General features: G+C 41.4%; 3 protein-coding genes, 1 non-coding gene and 1 pseudogene across 4 annotated transcripts; 3 read left to right on the top strand and 2 right to left on the bottom strand.

Moving 5' to 3' along the window:
• The first annotated feature begins 18 nt into the window (after positions 1-18).
• Positions 19-8725, top strand: LOC103859166 (transposon Tf2-1 polyprotein). The gene is made up of 2 exons (XM_033287330.1): positions 19-2674; positions 3014-8725. The coding sequence occupies exon 2, from the start codon at positions 4223-4225 to the stop codon at positions 8723-8725; it is 4503 nt and encodes a 1500-aa protein (XP_033143221.1). The 5' UTR covers positions 19-2674; positions 3014-4222.
• LOC117132600 (glycine-rich cell wall structural protein 1-like) lies at positions 887-1652 on the bottom strand. Its single transcript, XM_033287331.1, has 2 exons — positions 1643-1652; positions 887-1239 (listed from the first exon to the last, which is right to left on the bottom strand). Exons 1-2 carry the CDS (start codon positions 1650-1652, stop codon positions 887-889), a joined length of 363 nt encoding a protein of 120 aa, XP_033143222.1.
• Positions 8726-8894: 169 nt separating the features above from the next.
• LOC103859165 (probable serine/threonine-protein kinase SIS8) lies at positions 8895-11198 on the top strand. Its single transcript, XM_033287329.1, has 11 exons — positions 8895-8913; positions 8981-9313; positions 9437-9477; positions 9568-9636; positions 9761-9861; positions 9936-10014; positions 10199-10297; positions 10420-10488; positions 10576-10625; positions 10721-10897; positions 11058-11198. The coding sequence occupies exons 1-11, from the start codon at positions 8895-8897 to the stop codon at positions 11182-11184; spliced, it is 1164 nt and encodes a 387-aa protein (XP_033143220.1). The 3' UTR covers positions 11185-11198.
• A 2658-nt stretch (positions 11199-13856) lies between these two features.
• Positions 13857-13963, bottom strand: LOC117133115. The gene has a single exon (XR_004456956.1). It is a non-coding gene; the product is annotated as a small nucleolar RNA R71 (small nucleolar RNA).
• A 4861-nt stretch (positions 13964-18824) lies between these two features.
• Positions 18825-23005, top strand: LOC103859163 (annotated as a pseudogene).
• The last annotated feature ends 12 nt before the right edge of the window (positions 23006-23017 follow it).

The following is a 23017-nucleotide window of genomic DNA, read 5'->3' as shown; positions in this document are numbered from 1 at the left end:
GTACTAGGGGCTTAGCCCCGCGCAAGCGCGGGGGTCATTGAATTTAATTATTTTTCGTTACCGTATGTTGCAAATGATTTGGTGTAGTTGATGGAGCATTTGTTTAAACTCTGCAGTAGTTGTGTGTATAATTATGGCTATAACTTATAACTGGTGATGTTGTGGATTTTATGAGTTTGTATACTTTGATAGTGTCTTCCCTTCCTAATAATCCTATAATTTATCTATTCTGATTTTGAGATAACAACATGCAATATTATCTTGACCTTTCTGATCCATAGTGACAAAAGAGTCTTGTGGGCAATTAACACTAACATTTTTTATATCAATTCTTATAGCTGCTCTCCTCGTGGGAAATACTATATCGTAATTGGCTGAAAATAAAAACACTAACAGCAAGTCAATATTGTTCAGATGAGTAACTTATGAGAATGTGATTACATTTATTAACAACGAAGGTATTCTCTTCTGAATTGCAACAGTAAGATATTTAAGTAGGCTGTATCCAATACTCCAATATGATGTATGATTTATGAAATTTTTCCAACCATGTCCTTTCATTCTCTTCTTTATACATCTCCACTTCAGTTTAATAGGTCTTCAAGGATGAACATGCGTTGGGTATCTAACCAAGTCAAAGAAATCAAGATTTGTTGCTTTGTAGAACTGGAAATGTCAAAGTCTCTCTCAGCTTCTCAGTCCATACCTTTTAGTTTCTTCATAGAAAGCTTGTTTCCTCTCACTTGTAATTGATATGCTTCAATGTATTCAATGGTAGCTACTGTGTAAAGTAGAATCACAAGTACGTCCTAGTAGTTGAACTGTCGAGTGCACTAAATCACGAGTGTGTTAAATGAGCTCTGATTAACGGTTTCCGCCACCGCTACTACCGCTTCCGTTGCCAGAACCTTGAGCCTCCACCAACCCCAACACCGATTCCTATTCCAATCCCAAAGCCTCCTCCTCCGCCATGTCCTATCCCATGACCTCCACCAGCACCAAATCCACCACCATGTCCATATCCACCGCCCACACCACCTCCTCCACCACCACCTAGTCCACCGCCTCCCCCAACACCTCCTCCCGCTCTACCACCAACTACCCCTCCAACTCTAAAACCACCACCATGACCAGATCCACCACCAGCACCACCTCCTCTGCCGCCACCACCTCCACCACCAACTCCTCCAACACCACCGAATCCTCCTCCCGCTCCAAATCCACCACCATGGCCGGATCCTCCTCCATGTCATTAGATACTATTTTCATACATGTCTTCATGAAATGGATCAAAGTAAAGTGGAGTTTTGATTGTGAAGAAGGGGATTCATTAGAACTCTATCAGTAGGGTTTCAAGCGGAGAAGATGAAAAGGTAAAGATCCTCGTCACTTCCGTCTTACTCGGGTCGATACAAATGAGAAAAAAAATAAAGCGTACCACGATGCAATAAAGCCCAGCCCACTGCAAATGAAAGAAATACGTGAAACCCAGACGTGACTAAAGCCTGTGTGACGTGTAAAAACAAAATGAGCTGATTGGTCGATTATATTTGATGACGTGGACAACCTAATTGCTCACTATATTGGCCTTTTAGTATTGTGATGACTATCCACTACAATTAGGGACAATTTTTCAATTAACCTATATCCATAATTCCAAGAACCACTCTTCCTTTCTTTATAGATTTTACAATTTTTGAAGATTTTTTTTTTTTCAAGATTTTTAAAATTTACAAGAATCAGTGATACTTTGATCAAGTTCTTGGAATCTCAATATAATCTGATTTAAGATCTTTTGAATGGATGACTCGTTTTCCTCTCATGGTAAGTTTTTGAATTTGTAGTATTGAAGTATTCCAAGGAGACCAAAGGCTTTTATTTGGTGTCATGAAAAAACTAAACGGAAATTCTGCTACCCGAACAAGTTTGCATTTATTAATGAAGAACATGATATCATCAAGAGAAGAATGATGATTTTTATAATTTTAAAAATGTGGGAGTTAGTTGCTGATATTTTGGGCTACATGCATTGGCCATATTTGAGATATCGAGAGTTCAAATTCCATTGGGTACATGTGAAAAACAGATAATAGCATGACGATAGAGAGATAATAGCATGACAGTAGACTAGTAAGCTGCAAGTTAATGTTCATGCATGCATGGTGGTTAGATCAGCATCACTAACTTACGTGTAGTGATTGTAATTTTTGTTTTTGTCTGTCTAACCAACTAAATTGTTGACTAGTATTTATTGTCTGAGAGCCAATAAAAATCCAACCAGAGATGTGTTCTGTCTCTCTCCCCCTTAAGGTCGGCTTCAACTTCGCAATGGAGACTCCACCAACGAAGGAGCTGCTAATGAAGATGCTAGAGCTCGAGGAGAGTCACGAACGCCTAAAGCAGGAGATGTGTAGGCTCAAGGCCGTATCCACAGAGAGCTTGGTCATTCAGAGAAGAGAAACATCGGCGAGGGAGCTCTAGTATTGAGGAAAAGCTGCGCCGAGTCGTTGCGGAAGGAGAGGCGTATCCAGGATACGATCAGTCTAAGAGATGGAATAGGAGGAGAAACAAAGCCATAGGCAGGGAAGTTCACCCATCAACAGTATTTGAACATTGTGCAGTCGATGGGCCAATCAGTTCATGCCTTCGATCTCAAAATGAGAATTATCTTTTGGTGAGTGTTAAATGTCTTTTTTTTTTTGCTAAAAGGTGAGTATTAAATGTCTCTTATAGGAAACAATATATAACTGATCCGGCAATATTCCGTTCTTGAAATAGCTTTTAGGTGTGAGTTAATCTCATTACTAATAATGAGTAGTAGTTTGATCTAGTGAAAAGAGGTTTATGACTTCCCATATTGTTTATTCAAGTTTCATAATATATGTGATGTGGCGATCTTCCAAGTTTGATTTTGGATGTGAGTTAAGTCAATTACTATTACTAGAATAGAAGCTTGATCTTGTCAAATGGGGCTTATGGCTTCCTATATTGTTTATTCATGACATGGTTCCAGGAATGCCATGGCGGAAAAGCAATTTGGATACACTGCTGAAGAAGCAGTTGGGCAGAACCCAATTAATGTTATGGTAGACGATCAGGATGCTGCCTTTGCAATGAACATTGCTCAACGTTGTTTCAATGGAGAGAGCTGGACCGGTGAGTTTCCTGTCAGGAGCAAATCAGGGCATAGATTTTCAGCTGTCACTACATGTTCCCCATTTTACGATGATGCTGGTTCTCTTGTTGGCATAATTTCTCTCACAAGTAAGTCAGCACCGTATTTGCACCCAACAATCTCTTTGGCAAAGTTAAAGGCAAAACAAGGTGAAAAGAGCTCTAGCCCTGTAAGTAGTTTCGTATCAAAACGTGGTTTGGACTCCAAAGGAGCTGTTTTATCGAAACTTGGGCTTGACTCTCATCAGCCTATACAAGTTGCTATAGCATCAAAGATAACAGATTTGGTTAGTACCATTTTCTTAGCTTGTATGGATTATATATGTCACCTTTTATTTTGATGATGTATATTTTGATTAGTGTTAAACTCACAGGCATGCAAGGTGAGCAACAAGGTCATGTCGAAAATGCGAGCAGGTGACAGTAGTGGTGCCACACTCTCTGAGGGAGTTTTTGGTCCTGCTCTCTCTGACCAAAGGGACGATGCATCTGATAGGATAGCACACGGTGGAGTTGAGAACAGAGTTGACAAGATGGTCCTACGTAAGTCAACTAGAGCAAAGGTACCAACAAGAAGATACGTGGACTAAGGAAGGAGTATTTCATTTTGTTATTTCTTATTCAATAAAAGACCTAGTCTTGAGGAGATAGTTCTCCACTTTGTTGCATTCCTGTTTTATAGGAAGTTGAGTACTTCCACTTTCCCTCATTCACGTATTGTAAGGAGTCATGACTCCATTTGTTTTCTTATTTAAGCTAATGAAAAACCCAGAAAAAGGTAGACTTATCTACCAACAAATATCTTGAGTACTTGTGTTATTACAATCTCTTTAAGCTTTGAAGAGGGACCTTAGCAATTTGGTATCAAAGCCCGTTTGTTCTTGCGACGACATTCATTCACGTGAATCAACGTCCATCAAGAACATATTTTCTTTTCATCACCATTTCATTTTTTTTCCACCACCATTCCATCTACAATCACCAAAAACAAAACAAAAACAAAAAAACAAAACAAAAACCAAAAAAAAAAAATCTAAGAGATACGACCATGACCAACAAGGAGAGACTCGGTGACCTGGAAGCAGGACTGGGAATGATGCAGGATGAGTTCCAGAAGCTTACCGTCGGGATCGATGACAGACTCCGAGGAATTGAGAGCTCATTCCAACGAACTCTAGAGGAAACTCTAGGACGAATGCGGGAGATGGTCGCCAATAGTCGTGCAGGTGACTCCAGTGCAACACGTCAGAGCAGAGAGCCTGACATACGACCACAAACCACTCCTCAGGAGGAAACGGTGAATCCCTTCGCTCCGGTTCGATATAATCCGCACCGTGTGAAGCTGGAATTCCCTAAGTTCAGTGGAGGAGATCCCACCGAATGGATAAGCAAGGCGAAACAATACTTTGCGTACCATGAGATGTCGCTGGAGAAACGCGTGAGCTTTGCCTCATATCATCTCACCGACGAGGCCAATGAGTGGTGGCAGGCGATTTCCAAAGCACGGGGAACCGATCCATCCCAGGTCCCATGGGCGACGTTTGAGACAGAGTTGTGGACCCGGTTTGGTCCAATGGACGGCGAAAACTTCGACGAAGCGCTTTCGCATATACGACAAAAAGGATCACTATTGGAGTACCAGAGAGAGTTTGAACGACTCCAGAACAAGGTGGAAGGCTGGACGGAGAAAGCTCTGGTTGGTGCATTCATGGGAGGTCTCCACACCAACATCTCCAATGCTATACGCATATTCAAGCCCAAAACCTTGACAGAGATCATCAATCTCGCACGATTACGGGACGATCAACTACAGAAGGAGAAACGTTGGAATAATCCCCGACAATATCCATCAAGTTCATCGGCTCCAACTAATCAGGAGCGCAGAAGTGAGAAATCACCAACAGAGCCGCGGAAATTGACGTGGGAGGAGATGAAGAGGAAGCGAAGTTTGGGATTGTGCTTTAGCTGCGATGACAAATTCGCTCCGGGTCACAAGTGTAAGCAACCCCAGTTGTTCATCATGGAGAGTACACAAGATGGTGATAGCAGCGATGAGGATCAAAACGAGGAAGAGCAGCAACCTGAGATCTCATTACACGCTTTGACAGGATGGGATACACCATCAACTCTTCGCCTCCACACTAAGATCGAACAGCAACATTTGCTAGCTCTTGTGGACAGTGGCTCCACACATAACTTCATCAGCGACAAGGCAGCACAGCGATTACACTTATCAGCGACACATACGACGCCTTTCACGGTCCGGGTGGCCAACGGAACTCCGCTGAAGTGTCACCAGCGATATGAAGCAGTAGCTATGAGGATTGGGACGGCGTCTTTCACGATAACCCTACATGTCCTTCCCTTAGCAGGCCTCGACATTGTTTTGGGAGTTAAGTGGTTGGAAACCCTAGGCCCAACTATTTGCGATTGGAAGGCCCAATCTATACAGATAGCGTGGGAAGGCCAAGCCCATCTTCTCCAAGGGATCCAAGCTGCAACCATTCACGCAATTGGGCCACAAGAAATCATTAAGGAAGCCCGTCAAGGCCACCTTCTGTATGCTCTCTGTCTCTCCGACACCGAGACACAGATTTCTCAAGTAGCCGACGACATGAAAGCATTGATTCATGACTTCGACGATTTGTTTCAGGCCCCAACTGGTCTACCACCACACCGTGAGATTGAGCACACAATCACTCTTAAGGAAGGAACCGATCCTGTGAATGTCCGGCCGTACCGATATGCATACTTCCAGAAAGAAGAGATCGAGAGACAAGTGGAAGACATGCTGAAATCGGGAATCGTCCGCACTAGCTCCAGTCCATTCTCGTCGCCGGTTCTTCTGGTCAAGAAAAAGGACGGAACTTGGCGCTTTTGTACTGACTACCGTGCTCTTAACGCTGCAACCATCAAGGATCGTTTTCCAATCCCGACCGTAGACGATATGTTGGACGAGCTACACGGCGCTGCGTACTTCACCAAGCTCGATCTTACTGCTGGGTATCATCAGGTTCGCATGAACCCCAACGACATCTCTAAGACAGCCTTTCGGACACACAACGGACACTATGAGTATCTGGTCATGCCGTTCGGCTTGTGCAACGCACCATCTACTTTCCAGGCGCTCATGAACTCTATCTTTCGGCCATTGATGCGCAAATCAGTTCTCGTCTTCTTCGACGACATTCTAATCTACAGCTCAGATTGGGAGTCCCATTTACGGCATGTACATGAGGTATTTCGACTCTTGCGTGAACACAAGCTTGCTGTGAAATTCAAAAAATGTGACTTTGGCAGAGAAGAATTGGAATACTTGGGGCATATTATATCTCGCCAAGGAGTCAAGGTGGATCAATCGAAGGTTCAAGCCATGCTCGACTGGTCGCCTCCGACAAACATCACAGAGCTTCGTGGATTCTTGGGCTTAACCGGTTACTACCGCAAGTTCGTCAAAGATTATGGGATTATTGCTCGTCCCTTGACAAACAGACTGCGAAGAGGCCAATTTACATGGGATTCTGAAGCGGAGCAAGGTTTTTGTGCACTTAAGGCAGCTATGACAACAACACCGACTCTGGCCTTACCGGACTTTACACAATCCTTTGTCATTCAGACCGATGCGTCAGGCGACGGTATTGGGGCTATTCTCTCTCAAAATGATCAACCCATCGCCTTCATGAGCAGATCATTGGGTGTGGCAAAGAAGAGTTGGTCAACCTATGCTCGGGAAATGCTAGCTATCATTGTGGCCATTCGTACCTGGAGACCATACATCCTTGGCCGCAGATTCATCATTCAGACCGATCAACGCAGCCTGCGTTATCTCCTGGAGCAACGTATCCTCACCCCCGAACAACAAAAATGGATGGGGAAGCTGGTGGGCTATGATTATGAGATTGTTTACAAGCCGGGAAAAGCTAACGCTGCAGCAGATGCATTGTCACGACGACCAGATAGCCCTGTCCTCAACACTCTTTCTGCTCCTTCAGTCACGATATGGGAGGAACTACGCCAACTAGCACAAACAGATCCTTACTTGCTTCGTATTGGAAAGGCAGCAACAGCAAATCCAGGAAAGCCATACGCTTGGAAAGATGGATTGTTGTGCTACAACAATCGCATAGTCATTCCACCAACATCTCATCTCGTCAAACAACTTATCTATGAGCATCACAACACAACGATGGGAGGTCATTCCGGGATTCTCAGAACCTTCAAGCGCTTATCTCGGCAGTTCTACTGGCCATCGATGCATCGGGTTGTCTTGGAATACGTATCAAGCTGTGACACTTGCCAGCGAGCTAAAACGCAGACCATGTCTCCTGCTGGACTCTTGCAGCCACTGCCAGTGCCTGATCAAGTCTGGGAAGATATATCACTTGATTTCGTGGATGGCTTGCCTCGCTCCAATGGATACTCATCGATCTTGGTTGTGGTGGATCGCCTCAGTAAGTCTGCACATCTTTTGCCTCTTACTCACCCATATACGGCATCTCAGGTTGCTAAGCACTTCGTGGACATGGTGGTTCGCCTTCACGGAATCCCAAGATCAATCCTCAGTGATCGCGATGCCATATTTCTCAGCAATTTTTGGTCGGAGTTGTGGAAATTGTCTGGCACCAAACTGCGACGATCAACAGCCTATCACCCCCAATCGGACGGACAGACAGAGGTGGTCAATCGCTGTATTGAACAGTACTTGCGGTGCTTTGTGCAGAGCCGACCAAAGCAGTGGAGTGTCTTCTTACCTTGGGCTGAGTACTGGTACAATACCACCTTCCATGTCTCTACGGGGATGAGCCCTTTTGAAGCTTTGTATGGTCGCAAACCGCCGCTGATGCCGCGGTATGAGCTCGGATCTTCCTTAGTAGAAGAAATTGATGAACAGCTGCAAGCTCGTGACGAGCTACTCACAGACCTGAAGTTGCACCTTGCATCAGCCAATAACCGCATGAAACAGATAGCTGACCGTAAGAGAAGAGATGTTGAGTTCACAGAAGGGGAGTGGGTGTTCTTGCGTCTGCAACCGTACCGGCAGAAAACAGTTTTCAGGCGATCTTCGCAGAAGTTATCCAACAGGTACTTTGGTCCTTTTCAGATTGAGAAACGTATAGGTCAGGTAGCCTACCGTCTTAAGTTACCAGAGGGAGCCAAGATACATCCTGTGTTTCATGTTTCATTGTTGAAAAAGCGTTTAGGCGAAGATGAGCCGTCGACGGTAGAGTTACCTCCGCTGCGAGCTGATGGATTTTTTCACTTGGAACCAGTGGAAGTATTGTCTGTGCGCCGAGTTCAACATGGTACTAAGGAAGTTCAGGAAGCATTGATTAAGTGGAAGAACATGCCAATTGAGGAAGCAACTTGGGAGGAATATGATCAACTGGTGGCGAGCTTTCCCTTCTTTGTCTCGAACCTTGAGGACAAGGTTCTTTTGGACAGCGGGAGTGTTGATAGGATAGCACACGGTGGAGTTGAGAACAGAGTTGACAAGATGGTCCTACGTAAGTCAACTAGAGCAAAGGTACCAACAAGAAGATACGTGGACTAAGGAAGGAGTATTTCATTTTGTTATTTCTTATTCAATAAAAGACCTAGTCTTGAGGAGATAGTTCTCCACTTTGTTGCATTCCTGTTTTATAGGAAGTTGAGTACTTCCACTTTCCCTCATTCACGTATTGTAAGGAGTCATGACTCCATTTGTTTTCTTATTTAAGCTAATGAAAAACCCAGAAAAAGGTAGACTTATCTACCAACAAATATCTTGAGTACTTGTGTTATTACAATCTCTTTAAGCTTTGAAGAGGGACCTTAGCAGCATCGTCAAGTGGTGCCAGCATAAAAAGAGGGGGTTTTATATATTCTCCTTTTGGGGTGTTCAGATGTGATGAGGAACATAAATCTCACCAGATTAATCCCTGTTCTGGTGTTAACTTTGAAAGTGGTTCCTCTGATAGTAAGACTAGCAGTAATAAGGGAATCAGTTTGTGTTCTTCACCAAATTCAAACAACAGAAGCAGTTCCAGTAGCTGCAAAAGTATAAGCAACAGTGATATGAACAAGGTTGATACAAATAGTGATTGCTTGGAATATGAAATTTTATGGGATGATTTGACAGTTGGAGAAGAAATAGGACAAGGTAAGTTATTCTCTTAAACATAGTAACTTATTTGAATGCAAATATATCCTTTATAACATCATACATTTTTACTAACTATTCTGTCTCTGTTCTGCTAACATGCACTAGTAATTTTCTTTACAGGTTCATGTGGAACTGTTTGTCGTGGTCTCTGGTTTGGATCTGTAAGTATTTTTTTGGATATTGTAGAAAATGCATATGTTGATTCATTCACAAGTTATCTGATCTTGTAAGAATTGTTAATATCACTGCAGGTTGTAGCTGTGAAAGTGTTCTCAAAAGTAGAATATTCAGAAGAGGCCATACAATCTTTTAGACAAGAGGTTTTGTTTTAAAATCCTTGTCCATAATGATTTGCTCTGACTATAGTTTTAACAAATTTAATTGGGTTTTAGTAGAACCAACATTTAAGAGTTCTAAGTTACTAATATTAGTCATGTTTTGAAGGTAGCGTTGATGAAAAGACTTAGACATCCTAACGTTTTGCTGTTTATGGGAGCTGTGACTTCACCTCAGCGTCTCTGTATGGTGTCAGAGCTCCTTCCACGGTCCAGTCTCATCTCTTTAGTCTCAAGCCTTAGCTCTAATTCATGACCATACTTATTTGGATTACTATTTGCAGTGGAAGCCTCTTCCAGCTACTACAGAGGAAGACATCAAAACTTGATTGGAGGCGGCGTATCCTTATGGCCTTGGACATTGTGAGTAATAGTTACACGGTCATTAGACATCTGATTTACACGGTCATTGGCCATTGACAAATACACATAAACCATTTTGTATGCATGGGCTACTCTATTTGTTTACTTCTTTGCATTAGTATTGTGATCAGTCACTAGCTAGTACATCTCATACAACATATTACATAATTGTACGTTCACACAGGCTCGTGGTATGAATTATCTTCACTGCTTTAGTCCACCTATTGTCCATCGTGATCTTAAGTCGTCAAATCTACTGGTAGACAGGAACTTGACTGTTAAGGTAACATGTTCATCTTGATTTTATATACAAATAATCATTTTTATGTAAATGAAAGTGAGGCTCCAAATTTCCAAACTGGTACTAGAGACATCGTCAACTTACAGTAGTGACATTTCTAACAGGTAGCTGACTTTGGTCTTTCACGTGTCAAGCATGAGACATACCTAACCACCAAGTCCGGGAAGGGAACGGTATTTTAAACCTATGTTCTGGACTCTTCTTGATTTATGGTCGACCTCTCATAACGCTCTTTGTTTGGCTGTTTACATGTGCTGCAGCCTCAATGGATGGCACCAGAAGTTCTTAGAAATGAGTCTGCTGATGAGAAGTATATTCTCGTGTTATTTTTGGTTAAGTTCCGTTTGATTAATTGTTTTTACAAGCCTTGTATGCTAACTAGCTCTTCTTAATTCATTAATACAGGTCTGATATTTACAGCTTTGGGGTAGTACTATGGGAGCTTGCCACCGAAAAGATCCCATGGGAAACTCTCAACTCTATGCAGGTGATTGGAGCTGTGGGGTTCATGAACCAGAGGCTGGAAATTCCAAAGGACATTGATCCTCTTTGGATCTCATTAATGGAGAGTTGTTGGCACAAGTAAGCTTAACATATTGATTACCACATAATCCTTGCTAGAAGAATACTATAACCTTTAATTATTACAATTATCATTTGGTTTAAATGTTCTACGTGTTAGACGGCTAATGGCGTGACATTAATTTGTGTTTCTTCTATATTTGTTTGTTCCTCACGGCAGCGATGCAAAGCTGAGACCTACATTCCAAGAACTGACGGAGAGGCTAAGAGAGCTGCAAAGGAAGTATACAATACAGTTCCAATCTACTCGTGCTGCCTTACCTGAGAACTATCTCCTCAAAGGCTAATAGATATGCAAAGGAAGAATACAATTGTTCATGAAGCAAATTGAATCTCAAAATGAAGCTGTGAATAAATTGTTGCAGGCACACATTCAACAAGAAGAGCATGAAGTAGCCACTGTACTGATAACTCACTGGAAGATATCTTGTAAACCAAGTAATCAAATCATTAATACACTTATTGTCCTCTTATTAAAACCTTATTGCCCCTCCTCAAGATTATTCGTATTTTTTGTCTTTTATATATTTGTTCTCAATTGTTTTCATTGTAAACTCCCGTTCCTTTTCTGGTTGTTACATCTCAACTGTTTTCGTTATGACTGTTTTAACAATGCCTCAGTAAAAGTTCCTGCATAATAAAAGAATGTAAGATCGTTGGAATATGATGATGAGAATGTAGAAAACCTTTGATTAATTGTTCTTCTAGCCCTCAATGCTAACTAGCTAGTTAGTTGGAATATGATGATTGATATCTTGCATATTTACATTGTTTTATCCATTCATTCATAAACATTTTCATCATATAGATTAGAATTTAGACATGTTTAGGTTGCATTTTGCATACATATGTCTCTATCAGATATTTGAGTACCACATGGAGTTTCTGGAGACATTTGGGTGCATTTGGAGCTCAAAAAGGAGTGTTTAGAGTGGTCATTGGGCGAGCAAGGCATGGAGCGACCAGTCCGGAGCGACACCACCAAGTCGCTCTGACTTCCCTATTGGAGCGACCTTACCAGAGCGACAGGGAGAAGTCGCTCGCGGTTTCATCACTCGGAGACGCGAGAACGAGCCCAGAGCGACCTCCCGGAGCGACACCACGAAGTCGCTCCGTTCTCACACCCCTCTCAGAGCGACCTCCCAAAGCGACACCCCGAGGTCGCTCGCGTCTTTATGGAGAGACGACACGAAGCGAAGCCTGGAGCGACCTCTCAGAGTGACCTACCAAGGTCGCTCCCGATCCAGAGCGACCCGTTGGAGCGACACACCAAAGTCGCTCGCGACCTCTCGCCCGGAGACACCAAAAATCGGCCCTGGAGCGACTTCCCGGAGCGACACCTGCAAGTCGCTCCGCGTTATTTTGCTGCCGAAAATCATGATTTCTTAAGGACCTTTTTGCAATTTATTTTGGACGTTTTGCACTTGGAAAAACCTATGTTTTAAACATCTTTTGTAGCCACCAGAGGCAGATTATCTTTTATCTTTTGATCTATTGAGAAATACACAAGAACTCTCTTGAGAAGTTCATCTCTTGGATTTTGATTGTTATGTTCTTGTGTTCTTGTTGATTTCTTATCTATTTCTTACATGATTAATCTGAAATCCAATATGGGTTTAAGAGGAATCATGGAGATTAGTGAGTAATCACCTTTTGAATTCATGGGTTAGGGAGATTAAGGGTGATTAGGTTAGAGCTAGGATGTTTTAGTGTAGATCATTCATATTTCCTTGCTAGTAGAGTAATCATAATGCATCTTCTGAGTTGGCCACTCAGTTGTTGATCCTTAGGCATTTCTCACCCGAAAGGTGTTCGATGAAATGCCCGAGACAACTCTCCTAGGCTTTTAGTATACTTTGCCAAAGACATTTGTTGTTAAAGGTGCTAAGATAGCTAATAGACTTGTTAGTAATGATTGCTTTCATATTATTCAACCAAAGACATTTGATGTTTGAGATATGTTAGCAAATGAGCATTCATCTAGACATAGAGCTTGCTTAGAATTGTGTCTAGGCTTAAGGTTGATAGTTTGATTGATCATTTGCCATCCTTAGTTCGATACTTGATCACCCAAGGTCTAATCCCTATGCCCATGAGTTCTCTTTTCCTTAGTCAAGAAAGTATCATTCTGTTATTGCTTTCTAGTTTTAGTCATAGTTTAAAACCCATCTAAATCATTGGTTGCACTTAGATTAAGTGAGTACTTGCATTCTCAGTGCTTTGATATCCCTCAGAACTGGTTCGACAATCTTTTATACTACAACATTTGTCTTAGGAGCCTTGAAAACTCCTAACATCAAATTGGCGCCGTTGCCAAATTCTGAGTAGATTTGAACATTGAGATTTAGTCACTTGCTTGAGACTAAGTCATTTTTATTTTCTTTTGTTACTGATTCTCTTTCTTCACCTCCCTTTAATCTACAGGTGTATGAACTTGAGGAGCAGGGGTCCATCAAACCTAGTTCCAATAGCTGCAGACATCAGAGCTTTAGAGAGAGAGTGTGCTAGAAATAGAAGAGAAGAAGAGCAACAGGCTCACTTGCAGAGATTGAGTACTGATATGGGAGACATACCTCAAAACCAACAGCGAGCAGCTCGACCCATTGGCACTTACGACCGCCCCAACATTCATGGTCATAGATTGGGAATCCGAGCACCCGCTGTGGCAGCCAACAACTTTGAGATCAAATCAGGACTCCTCAACGTGATCGAGAACAACAAGTATCATGGCTTGGCTCTAGAGGATCCATTTGATCACTTGGACAGGTTCGACAGCTACTGTGGGTTGTCAAAAACCAATGGTGTGTCCGAAGATGCCTTAAAGCTCAAGCTATTCCCTTTCTCTTTGGGGGATAAGGCACGTCAGTGGGAGAAGTCTCTACCCAGTGACTCCATCACTACTTGGGATGACTGCAAGAAAGCATTCTTGGAGAAGTTCTTCTCTACTTCAAGAACTGCTAAGCTGAGAAACGAGATTTCCAGCTTTCAACAGAAGAACTTGGAAGGCTTCAGTGAAGCCTGGGAGAGATTCAAGGGCTACCAAGCTCAATGCCCACACCATGGCTTTTCTAAGGAGAGCTTACTGAGCACATTCTACCGTGGTGCTCTTCCTAAGTACAGAGCCAGACTGGATACAGCTAGCAATGGGTTCTTCTTGGGGAGAACTGAGGAGGATGCAGAAGAGCTGGTTGACAACATGGTAAAGAGTGATGCAGTCTACAGTGGAGACCACGACAGAGACAGTAGAACAGATGATAAGCAGACGAGGAAAGAGATCAAAGCTTTGGAAGACAAGATCGACCTACTCATTGCTGAAAAAGCAACCCAAGAGCAGCTGAAGTTTGTTGGTAACTCCAAGCAGGAAGATCCACTTGCTGTCAATGAGGTTGAGGGTTTGGAAGGTCAAGAGGAGTTGTGTTTCATCAACAACAATGGTAGCTGGTACAAAAAGGAGCTCAACTTTCAGTACAACAACTACCAACAGAAATCCTATCCAAACAACCAACAGAGTGGCTATCCGCCAAAAAACAACCAGCAAGGCAGCTATCAGCCTCAGCAAAACCCCTCGTCTGGTTCCTCTGCTCCTCAAGAGAGCAGCACTGATACCTTACTGAAGCAAATCTTGGAGTCTCAGACTAGAAGTGAGAAGCAAGTTGGTTATGAGTTGAAGAACCTTCATTCCAAGATTGATGGGGGCTACAATGAGCTCAACAACAAATTCTCACACCTTGCTTCTACAGTCAGGAATTTAGAGAATCAATTTGCTTCCATGAACACTCACCAGAATCGCCAGCAAGGATCTCTACCTGGAAAGTCTGACCAAAATCCCAAGGAGGCCAAAGCTATCACCCTTAGGAGTGGTAAGCAGTTACCTCCTAGAACCCTCACCAAGGATGCTGAGAAATTAGGTGAGGGGGTTGCCATCAACATAGATGATGAAGTGGTGATTGTTGATGAGAAGATCAATGACGAGATCTTGGAGAAGATAGTGGAAGCCAAAGGTAAAGGAAAGGTTGGAGAGGAGAAGAAGACAGTAAAGGATGGTGAAGTTGTTACTCCAGCAAGTGAAAGTTCTTTTGTTCCTCCTCCCTATGAACCCAAACTTCCATTCCCTGGTAGATTCAAGAAGCAGCTGCTAGAGAAATACAAAGCTCTGTTTGAGAAGCAAATGAGTGAAGCTCAGGTTGCAATGCCCATCATCGATGCTTTCATGTTGATTCCTCAATACAACAATTTCCTGAAAGATGTTGTAGCTGCAAAGAAGAAGGAGATGGAAGGCATGATGATTCTTACCCATGAGTGCAATGCCATCATCCAGAGGCTTGATGTTCCAGAGAAATTAGAGGATCCAGGAAGTTTCACACTACCTTGTGCTCTTGGACCTATGGTATTTGAGAAAAGTCTCTGCGATTTGGGAGCTAGTGTCAGCTTGATGCATTTGTCTGTTGCAAAGAAGCTTGGATTCACTCAGTACAAGAAGTGTAGACTCTCTCTGGTGTTAGCTGATCGTTCAGTGAAGTACCCTGTGGGCATCTTAGAGGACCTCCCTGTGAAGATTGGAAGGTATGAGATACCTACAGATTTTGTGGTGTTTGAGATGGGTGAGGAGGCTCAAGATCCATTGATTCTAGGAAGGCCATTCTTAGCTACAGCAGGAGCTATTGTTAATGTGAAGGAGGGCACGATTGATCTCCATTTGGGTAAAGAGAACATCCTCCACTTTGACATCAAGGGGAAAATGAGGAAACCAACTGTGTTCGGGCAAGCCTTCTGCATTGAAGAGATGGACACTCCTGCTGATGAGCACCTTGAAGAGTTACCACCTGAGGACGACGAGGAGGGAGCATCTCCCTCTACTCATTCCCCATAGAAGGTAACCCACCACACTCCCTTGTATATACCATTTCATTTTTGCATATTAGTCTTCTTTTCGGTATCTCTCTCTACTTGACGACACAGAGACTGTGTAACTCAAGTTTGGGGGAGGTACCAAGTATTTGATCATGTTTGCTTTGATGTTGTTTCATTGAGTCATGCATTGCATACCTATTTGCATATAAAAAAAAAATCAATCATTTAGTTTGCATCATTTGCATTTCTAGGAGAGTCTAGAGCATATAGGTTGCATTCACTTGCATTGGGAGCAATGATTTTAAATGCCTTGTAAAGAACACTACGTTGCACCTGAGTAGCTTTTGCACCTCTCAAAAAGACTTGTATGTTTCGAGCCTTGAAAACTCTTCCTGAAACTTGTTGATTGCTGAAACTCAGTCTTTGAAGCCAACTACAACCTTATTTGAACTGAACGAACTTAATGCTTCTTGCTCATGGTCCCTTGTGTACTGAGTCATGGCTATACACACTTGAGTTGTCACATCTTTTATACCAATCTTTTTTGACAAACTCTAGTGGTAGACCACTCCCAAAACCTTTTCCTCCTTTTAAGCTTTCATTGTTTGATGAGTGAGGCCTTTTTCGGAAAGTCTTACATGTGCATAATGTTGAGAGTATCGGGAACGACAATGCTTGATCTTCATTCTTGCTAGATTGGACACTCTATTGTCTAGCTATAGGTGGGGGTGAGTGTTGTGATTATGATTTGGGAGAAATGAAAAAGAAAAGAATAGACTCTTTGTGCTTAAGTGAATTGTTTTATTGGGACCAGTATAGAAGCCTCTAGCTCAAGTTTTGAAAAGTCTTGGCCCCCAGCCTAAAAAAAAAAAAAAAAAAGAAAAACGAAAAAAAAGAGAAAAGAAAAAAAAAAAAAAAAGAGAAAAAGAAAGAAAAGGGGGCTAGCAAAGTTGTTAGGAGCTAAGAAATGTTTTGAGGTTGTGAAAAAAAATCCCTTGTAGATTTCAAAGAGAAGGAGTTAAAGTTCTTAGGATCTTTTGGTGAGAGATGTGAGTTGGGTTTGACATTGGAAAATGATTGTGTGATTTGTATGTTTGAGAAAAGGGTAGAACAATGGAGATTGAGCATTGTATGCATGAGTTGGTCCCTTTCTTAGATATATTATGTGCAATGTCAAGGCTACTTGTTTTGAGAGTAAACCACCTTAAAGATCATATGTTTTGAACCTCTTGAATCACTTGAATAAAAGCCTTCCCTTACCCAACCAAATGACTTGGACCAACTGACCATTTGCAAGAATTCACCTGATGTTTTGTGCTTAATGAATGTGAGAGTTGGTTGATTTGAATGTGTGGATGCTTGATGATGAGTGTAAGAACAAAAAGAGCCTAGAGAAGCTAGAGTGTAATAAGAGAGTGTGCTAGTTGTGTTTCTTTTGGCTATGTGCTCCCACCTTCAACCTCTCTCCCTATGAGTTCTAGAAAGTTCACTTGTGGACAAGTAAAAGAACAAGTTTGGGGGAGTTGATATCTTGCATATTTACATTGTTTTATCCATTCATTCATAAACATTTTCATCATATAGATTAGAATTTAGACATGTTTAGGTTGCATTTTGCATACATATGTCTCTATCAGGTATTTGAGTACCACATGGAGTTTCTGGAGACATTTGGGTGCATTTGGAGCTCAAAATGGAGTGTTTAGAGTGGTCATTGGGCGAGCAAGGCATGGGGCGACCAGTCCGGAGCGACACCACCAAGTCGCTCTGACTTCCCTATTGGAGCGACCTTACCAGAGCGACAGGGAGAAGTCGTTCGCGGTTTCATCACTCGGAGACGCGAGAACGAGCCCGGAGCGACCTCCCGGAGCGACACCACGAAGTCGCTCCGTTATCACACCCCTCTCAGAGCGACCTCCCAAAGCGACACCCCGAGGTCGCTCGCGTCTTTATGGAGAGACGACACGAAGCGAAGCCTGGAGCGACCTCTCAGAGCGACCTACCAAGGTCGCTCCCGATCCAGAGCGACCCGTTGGAGCGACACACCAAAGTCGCTCGCGACCTCTCGCCCGGAGACACCAAAAATCGGCCCTGGAGCGACTTCCCGGAGCGACACCTGCAAGTCGCTCCGCGTTATTTTGCTGCCGAAAATCATGATTTCTTAAGGACCTTTTTGCAATTTATTTTGGACGTTTTGCACTTGGAAAAACCTATGTTTTAAACATCTTTTGTAGCCACCAGAGGCAGATTATCTTTTATCTTTTGATCTATTGAGAAATACACAAGAACTCTCTTGAGAAGTTCATCTCTTGGATTTTGATTGTTATGTTCTTGTGTTCTTGTTGATTTCTTATCTATTTCTTTACATGATTAATCTGAAATCCAATATGGGTTTAAGAGGAATCATGGAGATTAGTGAGTAATCACCTTTTGAATTCATGGGTTAGGGAGATTAAGGGTGATTAGGTTAGAGCTAGGATGTTTTAGTGTAGATCATTCATATTTCCTTGCTAGTAGAGTAATCATAATGCATCTTCTGAGTTGGCCACTCAGTTGTTGATCCTTAGGCATTTCTCACCCGAAAGGTGTTCGATGAAATGCCCGAGACAACTCTCCTAGGCTTTTAGTATACTTTGCCAAAGACATTTGTTGTTAAAGGCTAAGATAGCTAATAGACTTGTTAGTAATGATTGCTTTCATATTATTCAACCAAAGACATTTGATGTTTGAGATATGTTAGCAAATGAGCATTCATCTAGACATAGAGCTTGCTTAGAATTGTGTCTAGGCTTAAGGTTGATAGTTTGATTGATCATTTGCCATCCTTAGTTCGATACTTGATCACCCAAGGTCTAATCCCTATACCCATGAGTTCTCTTTTCCTTTAGTCAAGAAAGTATCATTCTGTTATTGCTTTCTAGTTTTAGTCATAGTTTAAAACCCTTCTAAATCATTGGTTGCACTTAGATTAAGTGAGTACTTGCATTCTCAGTGCTTTGATATCCCTCAGAACTGGTTCGACAATCTTTTATACTACAACATTTGTCTTAGGAGCCTTGAAAACTCCTAACATCAATGATGAGAATGTAGAAAACCTTTAATATTTTGTGATGAAAATAAAGTGAACAATGTATCAATGATTCAAGAATAGCTAGTTAGCATTGAGGGCTAGAAGAACAATTAATCAAAGGTTTTCTACATTCTCATCATCATATTAGACATGTATCAATGATTAAAGTGAACAATTTATTTTCATCATCATATTAGACATGTATCAATGATTAAAGTGAAAATACAATACCATGTCTTTTTTTTATCAACGCAATAAAGTGTGCTCACTTTAATTTAAAATTTTTGAATCTTAACTGTCCCCTCAAATCTAACGATTTCATAACAGGAAAAAAAAATGAAAATTAGCTGTGGTATGAGTTTGATACACATTGGTTCGAGCCACCAGGAGAGCGACCTCCCTCCCTATTCTTGATCCTTCTATTTTCGTGGGCGCCGGATTTTCCAAATCCGTTATGCTGAAATAGAAGATTGATGAATGTATGAAACCATTCGTTTCATCATTCAGGTATTAATGGAGAACTGTTGGCACATGTAATCTTTGATTTAAATGTTCTACGTATTAGACGGCTAATGGTGTGACATTAATTTCAGTTTCTTCTATATTTGTTTGCTCCGCACGGCAGCGATGCAAAGCTGAGACCCACATCCCAAGAACTGACGGAGAAGCTAAGAGATCATCAAAGTAAGTATACAATACAGTTCCAAGCTACTCGTGCTGCTTTAATTGACAACTCTCTCCTTAAAGGCTAAGAGATCTACAAAGGAAGAGTATGAAGTAGCCACTGTCCTGATAACTCATTGGTAGATGTCTTGTAAACCAAGTAATCAAATCATTAGTTCCATATTTGTCATCTTATTCCCTCTCCTGCGATTAGGCTATACTTTTGTTGTCTTTTATATATTTGTTTTCACTGTAAACTCCCATAATTTTCTGGCTGTTACATCTCAATTTTTTTTTCGTATTGACTATTTTGACAATGCCTTCGTAAAAGTTCCTACATTTTTATAAACGCATCGAACTTTGCATAATAAAAGAATGTATAATCGTTGGAAAAAAGATTTAATTCCGATCGTTTTCCAATATTTATATTATCCAAATATATTGATACAAAAATAAAGGATTTTTTTGTTTGAAAAATCTAAAATATAAACCCACGTGTATCTTCACTAGTGTATATTAAATTTAACGATGGCCCAAGGGAAGAAGAAGAAGACATTTCCTGACAACTGTGAACAAAGACAATGAGAGAGAAAGGGAGCTTGGAAGACACATTCGTTAGAGAGACTACAGGACATGGCGAAACAGGAAGAAGTTACAGTCCCTATCTTCTCGTCCCTTGAGTCTGTCTACGGGGAAGGATCTCAGCTCCAAGAAGCTAAGACAAGATTCCATGTTTTGACTGCCAAATTCAACCAACTCTTCGGTGCTACTCCCCAACTCTTCGCTCGCTCTCCCGGTACAGAACATGTGTTTGATTCTGTAGCTTTGTCGTCAAGTGATCTCTTAGATAGCGTTGACATTTTTCTGAAAGAGATGTTTTTTTTTGTGTGTTCAGGAAGAGTGAATCTGATAGGAGAGCATGTTGACTATGAGGGATACTCAGTGCTACCAATGGCTATTCGTCAGGACACCATTGTTGCTATCCGGAAACGTGAGGGTCAAAGTCAGCTCCGGATTGCAAATGTTAATGGAAAGTACTCCATGTGTACTTATCCTGCTGATCCTCACCAGGTTTCTCTTTGTTTTGTTGCTCTCTATTTCTCTGTTTGGGAACGATAGTGCCTTGTCATTTACGTCAACCTTTGCAGGAGATTGACTTGAAGAATCACAAATGGGGTCATTACTTCATTTGCGCGTAAGGGGGATCTCATCTGTTTTGTTATTGAATGAATAAAAATGTCACATCGGTAGTTGGAAAAATATTAATAGATAATGAATAGAGGCTAATATACTTATCGTCAATTGTCTTTAAGTTGGAAGTCCATGATAAATCTAAATTTAACAATTTTCCATTAGTATTAACTAAGAGATCTATGATGTTCTATTCTTACAGGTATAAAGGGTTCCATGAGTATGCAAAGTCAAAAGGGGTGAACATTGGTTCACCTGTTGGACTTGATGTGATTGTTGATGGGGTTGTTCCCACAGGTCTATCTAGTTCCCAACATATATGCTTATCATGTTAGCCTCAAGTATTTGAACTTGAGTTCTTTTTTCTTTTAATTCAGGTTCTGGTTTGTCAAGTTCTGCTGCCTTTGTCTGCTCATCAACAATTGCTATTATGGCTGTCTTTGGTCAGAACTTTGAAAAGGTATTACTCAGTCATGCTCTGATGAAAGAAGCCTCTCTTGTTGATTGTTCACTTGGCCAAGTTCTCCTCTCTGTATCCTTTGTTTTCAGAAAGAACTTGCACAGTTTACAAGTGAATGTGAACAGCACATTGGGACACAATCTGGTGGGATGGATCAGGTGACTCACTACCATCACTGCACCTAGAATTATCTCTGTTTCTGCTTTATTAAATTCCAATTATTGCAACAGGCAATCTCTATTATGGCTAAACCTGGTTTTGCCAAGCTTATTGACTTCAACCCAGTACGTGCAACTGATGTGAAACTCCCTGATTGTGGAAGTTTTGTAGTTGCACATTCTCTTGCAGAGTCTCAAAAGGCGGTCACAGCTGCTAAGAACTTCAATAAAAGGGTCGTTGAATGTCGACTTGCTTCCGTAAGTCATAGCATAACTTACAATTAACTTTGTTTGCTATGGACTATACATGATTCTCTCAAGCATGTGGAGTTTGTAGATCATACTTGGCATTAAGCTTGGAATGGAACCAAAAGAAGCCATATTAAAAGTTAAGACTCTTTCTGATGTGGAGGGTTTTATGTGTGTCATTTGCTGGTGATCATGGCTCCTCTGATCCTCTTCTAGCTGTTAAGGTACACTCTAACCATGATTCTCTTGCTAAAACAGACTTTGTTATTTTTAGTTAGCTATGATCTTTATGTATATGATGCAGGAGTATCTGAAAGAAGAACCATATACCCCCGAGGAGATTGAGAAAATCGTCGAGGAGAAGTTACCATCAATCTTGAACAATGATCCTACATCTTTAGCTGTACTTAACGCTGCTACGCATTTTAAGCTGCATCAGGTATATTAATGTATAAAAACCTATTGATGATGTTTCTTTCCCGAAGTCTTAACAGTAATCTCTCCTTACAATCATCAATAGCGAGCTGCACATGTTTACTCCGAAGCCCGGAGAGTTCATGGTTTCAAGGACACTGTCTATTCAAACTTAAGGTCACTATCAAACTTCTGAATAAATCTTTTTGTTTGAGCCTACCTAAAGACCTTGAGACATCAACTGTTGCAGCGACGAAGAAAAGTTAAAGAAACTTGGTGATCTCATGAACGGGAGCCATTACAGCTGCAGTGTGCTATACGAGTGCAGGTGCATAACATTTTAGGAATAAGTGTTAACTTTGAAACCAATGGGAGTGAAAATGATTATATGAACTTGATGAAATCTTGCAGTTGCCCGGAGCTAGAAGAACTGGTTCAAGTAAGCAGGGAGAATGGAGCACTTGGAGCAAGACTGACCGGAGCTGGATGGGGCGGTTGTGCTGTGGCCTTGGTTAAAGAATCTGGTGTCTCTCAGTTCATCTCTGTGGTTAAGGTAATAAAGTTTATTAGGACAATAGTGTTGTAATTTTGAGAGGGAACTAATGCAATTGTTGTATTTCAGGAGAAGTACTACAAGAAGAGGATAGAGAAAGGAGTTGTAAAGGAAGAAGATATGGAGCTTTACCTCTTTGCCTCCAAGCCTTCAAGACTTCAAGTGGTGCTGCCATCTTCATCTTCTAAACATGTATTTCCCTCTTTTTCTTTTCATTTATTGAATCTGAATTGTTTGCAGTTTTCATCTTATATTGAAGTTTCAGAACTTTTCCTTTTAGAGTTTTATAGTAACAATAAAACAAAATTTTCATACATGGAAGGTTTAGACAAACTTATCACTAGCTATGTAAATGAACAACTCATGAGACATGAAGAATCATTTAAAGAAATACCTCCCAGAGACGGAAAAAGATGTGGTGCTGAAATAGAAGATTGATAAATGAAACCATTGGTTTTATTACCCATTAATTTATTTCATTATGTGATTAGCGTTTATCATAAAATATAAA

Source organism: Brassica rapa, chromosome A03, assembly GCF_000309985.2.
Source record: "Brassica rapa cultivar Chiifu-401-42 chromosome A03, CAAS_Brap_v3.01, whole genome shotgun sequence".
Classification (NCBI taxonomy): domain Eukaryota; kingdom Viridiplantae; phylum Streptophyta; class Magnoliopsida; order Brassicales; family Brassicaceae; genus Brassica; species Brassica rapa.
The sequence above is the reverse complement of the archived record's forward strand: the minus strand, read 5'-3'. Positions and strand labels throughout refer to the sequence as shown.

What these genes read in the sequence shown, in the direction of transcription:
- LOC103859166 (XM_033287330.1), top strand. Translation starts at nt 4,223, where the DNA reads ATGACCAACAAGGAGAGACTCGGTGACCTGGAAGCAGGACTGGGAATG.
- LOC103859165 (XM_033287329.1), top strand. An exon ending in GTGTCAGAGCTCCTTCCACG is followed by an intron (nt 9,862 to 9,935) that starts GTCCAGTCTCAT and finishes TACTATTTGCAG; the next exon opens with TGGAAGCCTCTTCCAGCTAC. An exon ending in AATGAGTCTGCTGATGAGAA is followed by an intron (nt 10,626 to 10,720) that starts GTATATTCTCGT and finishes TCATTAATACAG; the next exon opens with GTCTGATATTTACAGCTTTG.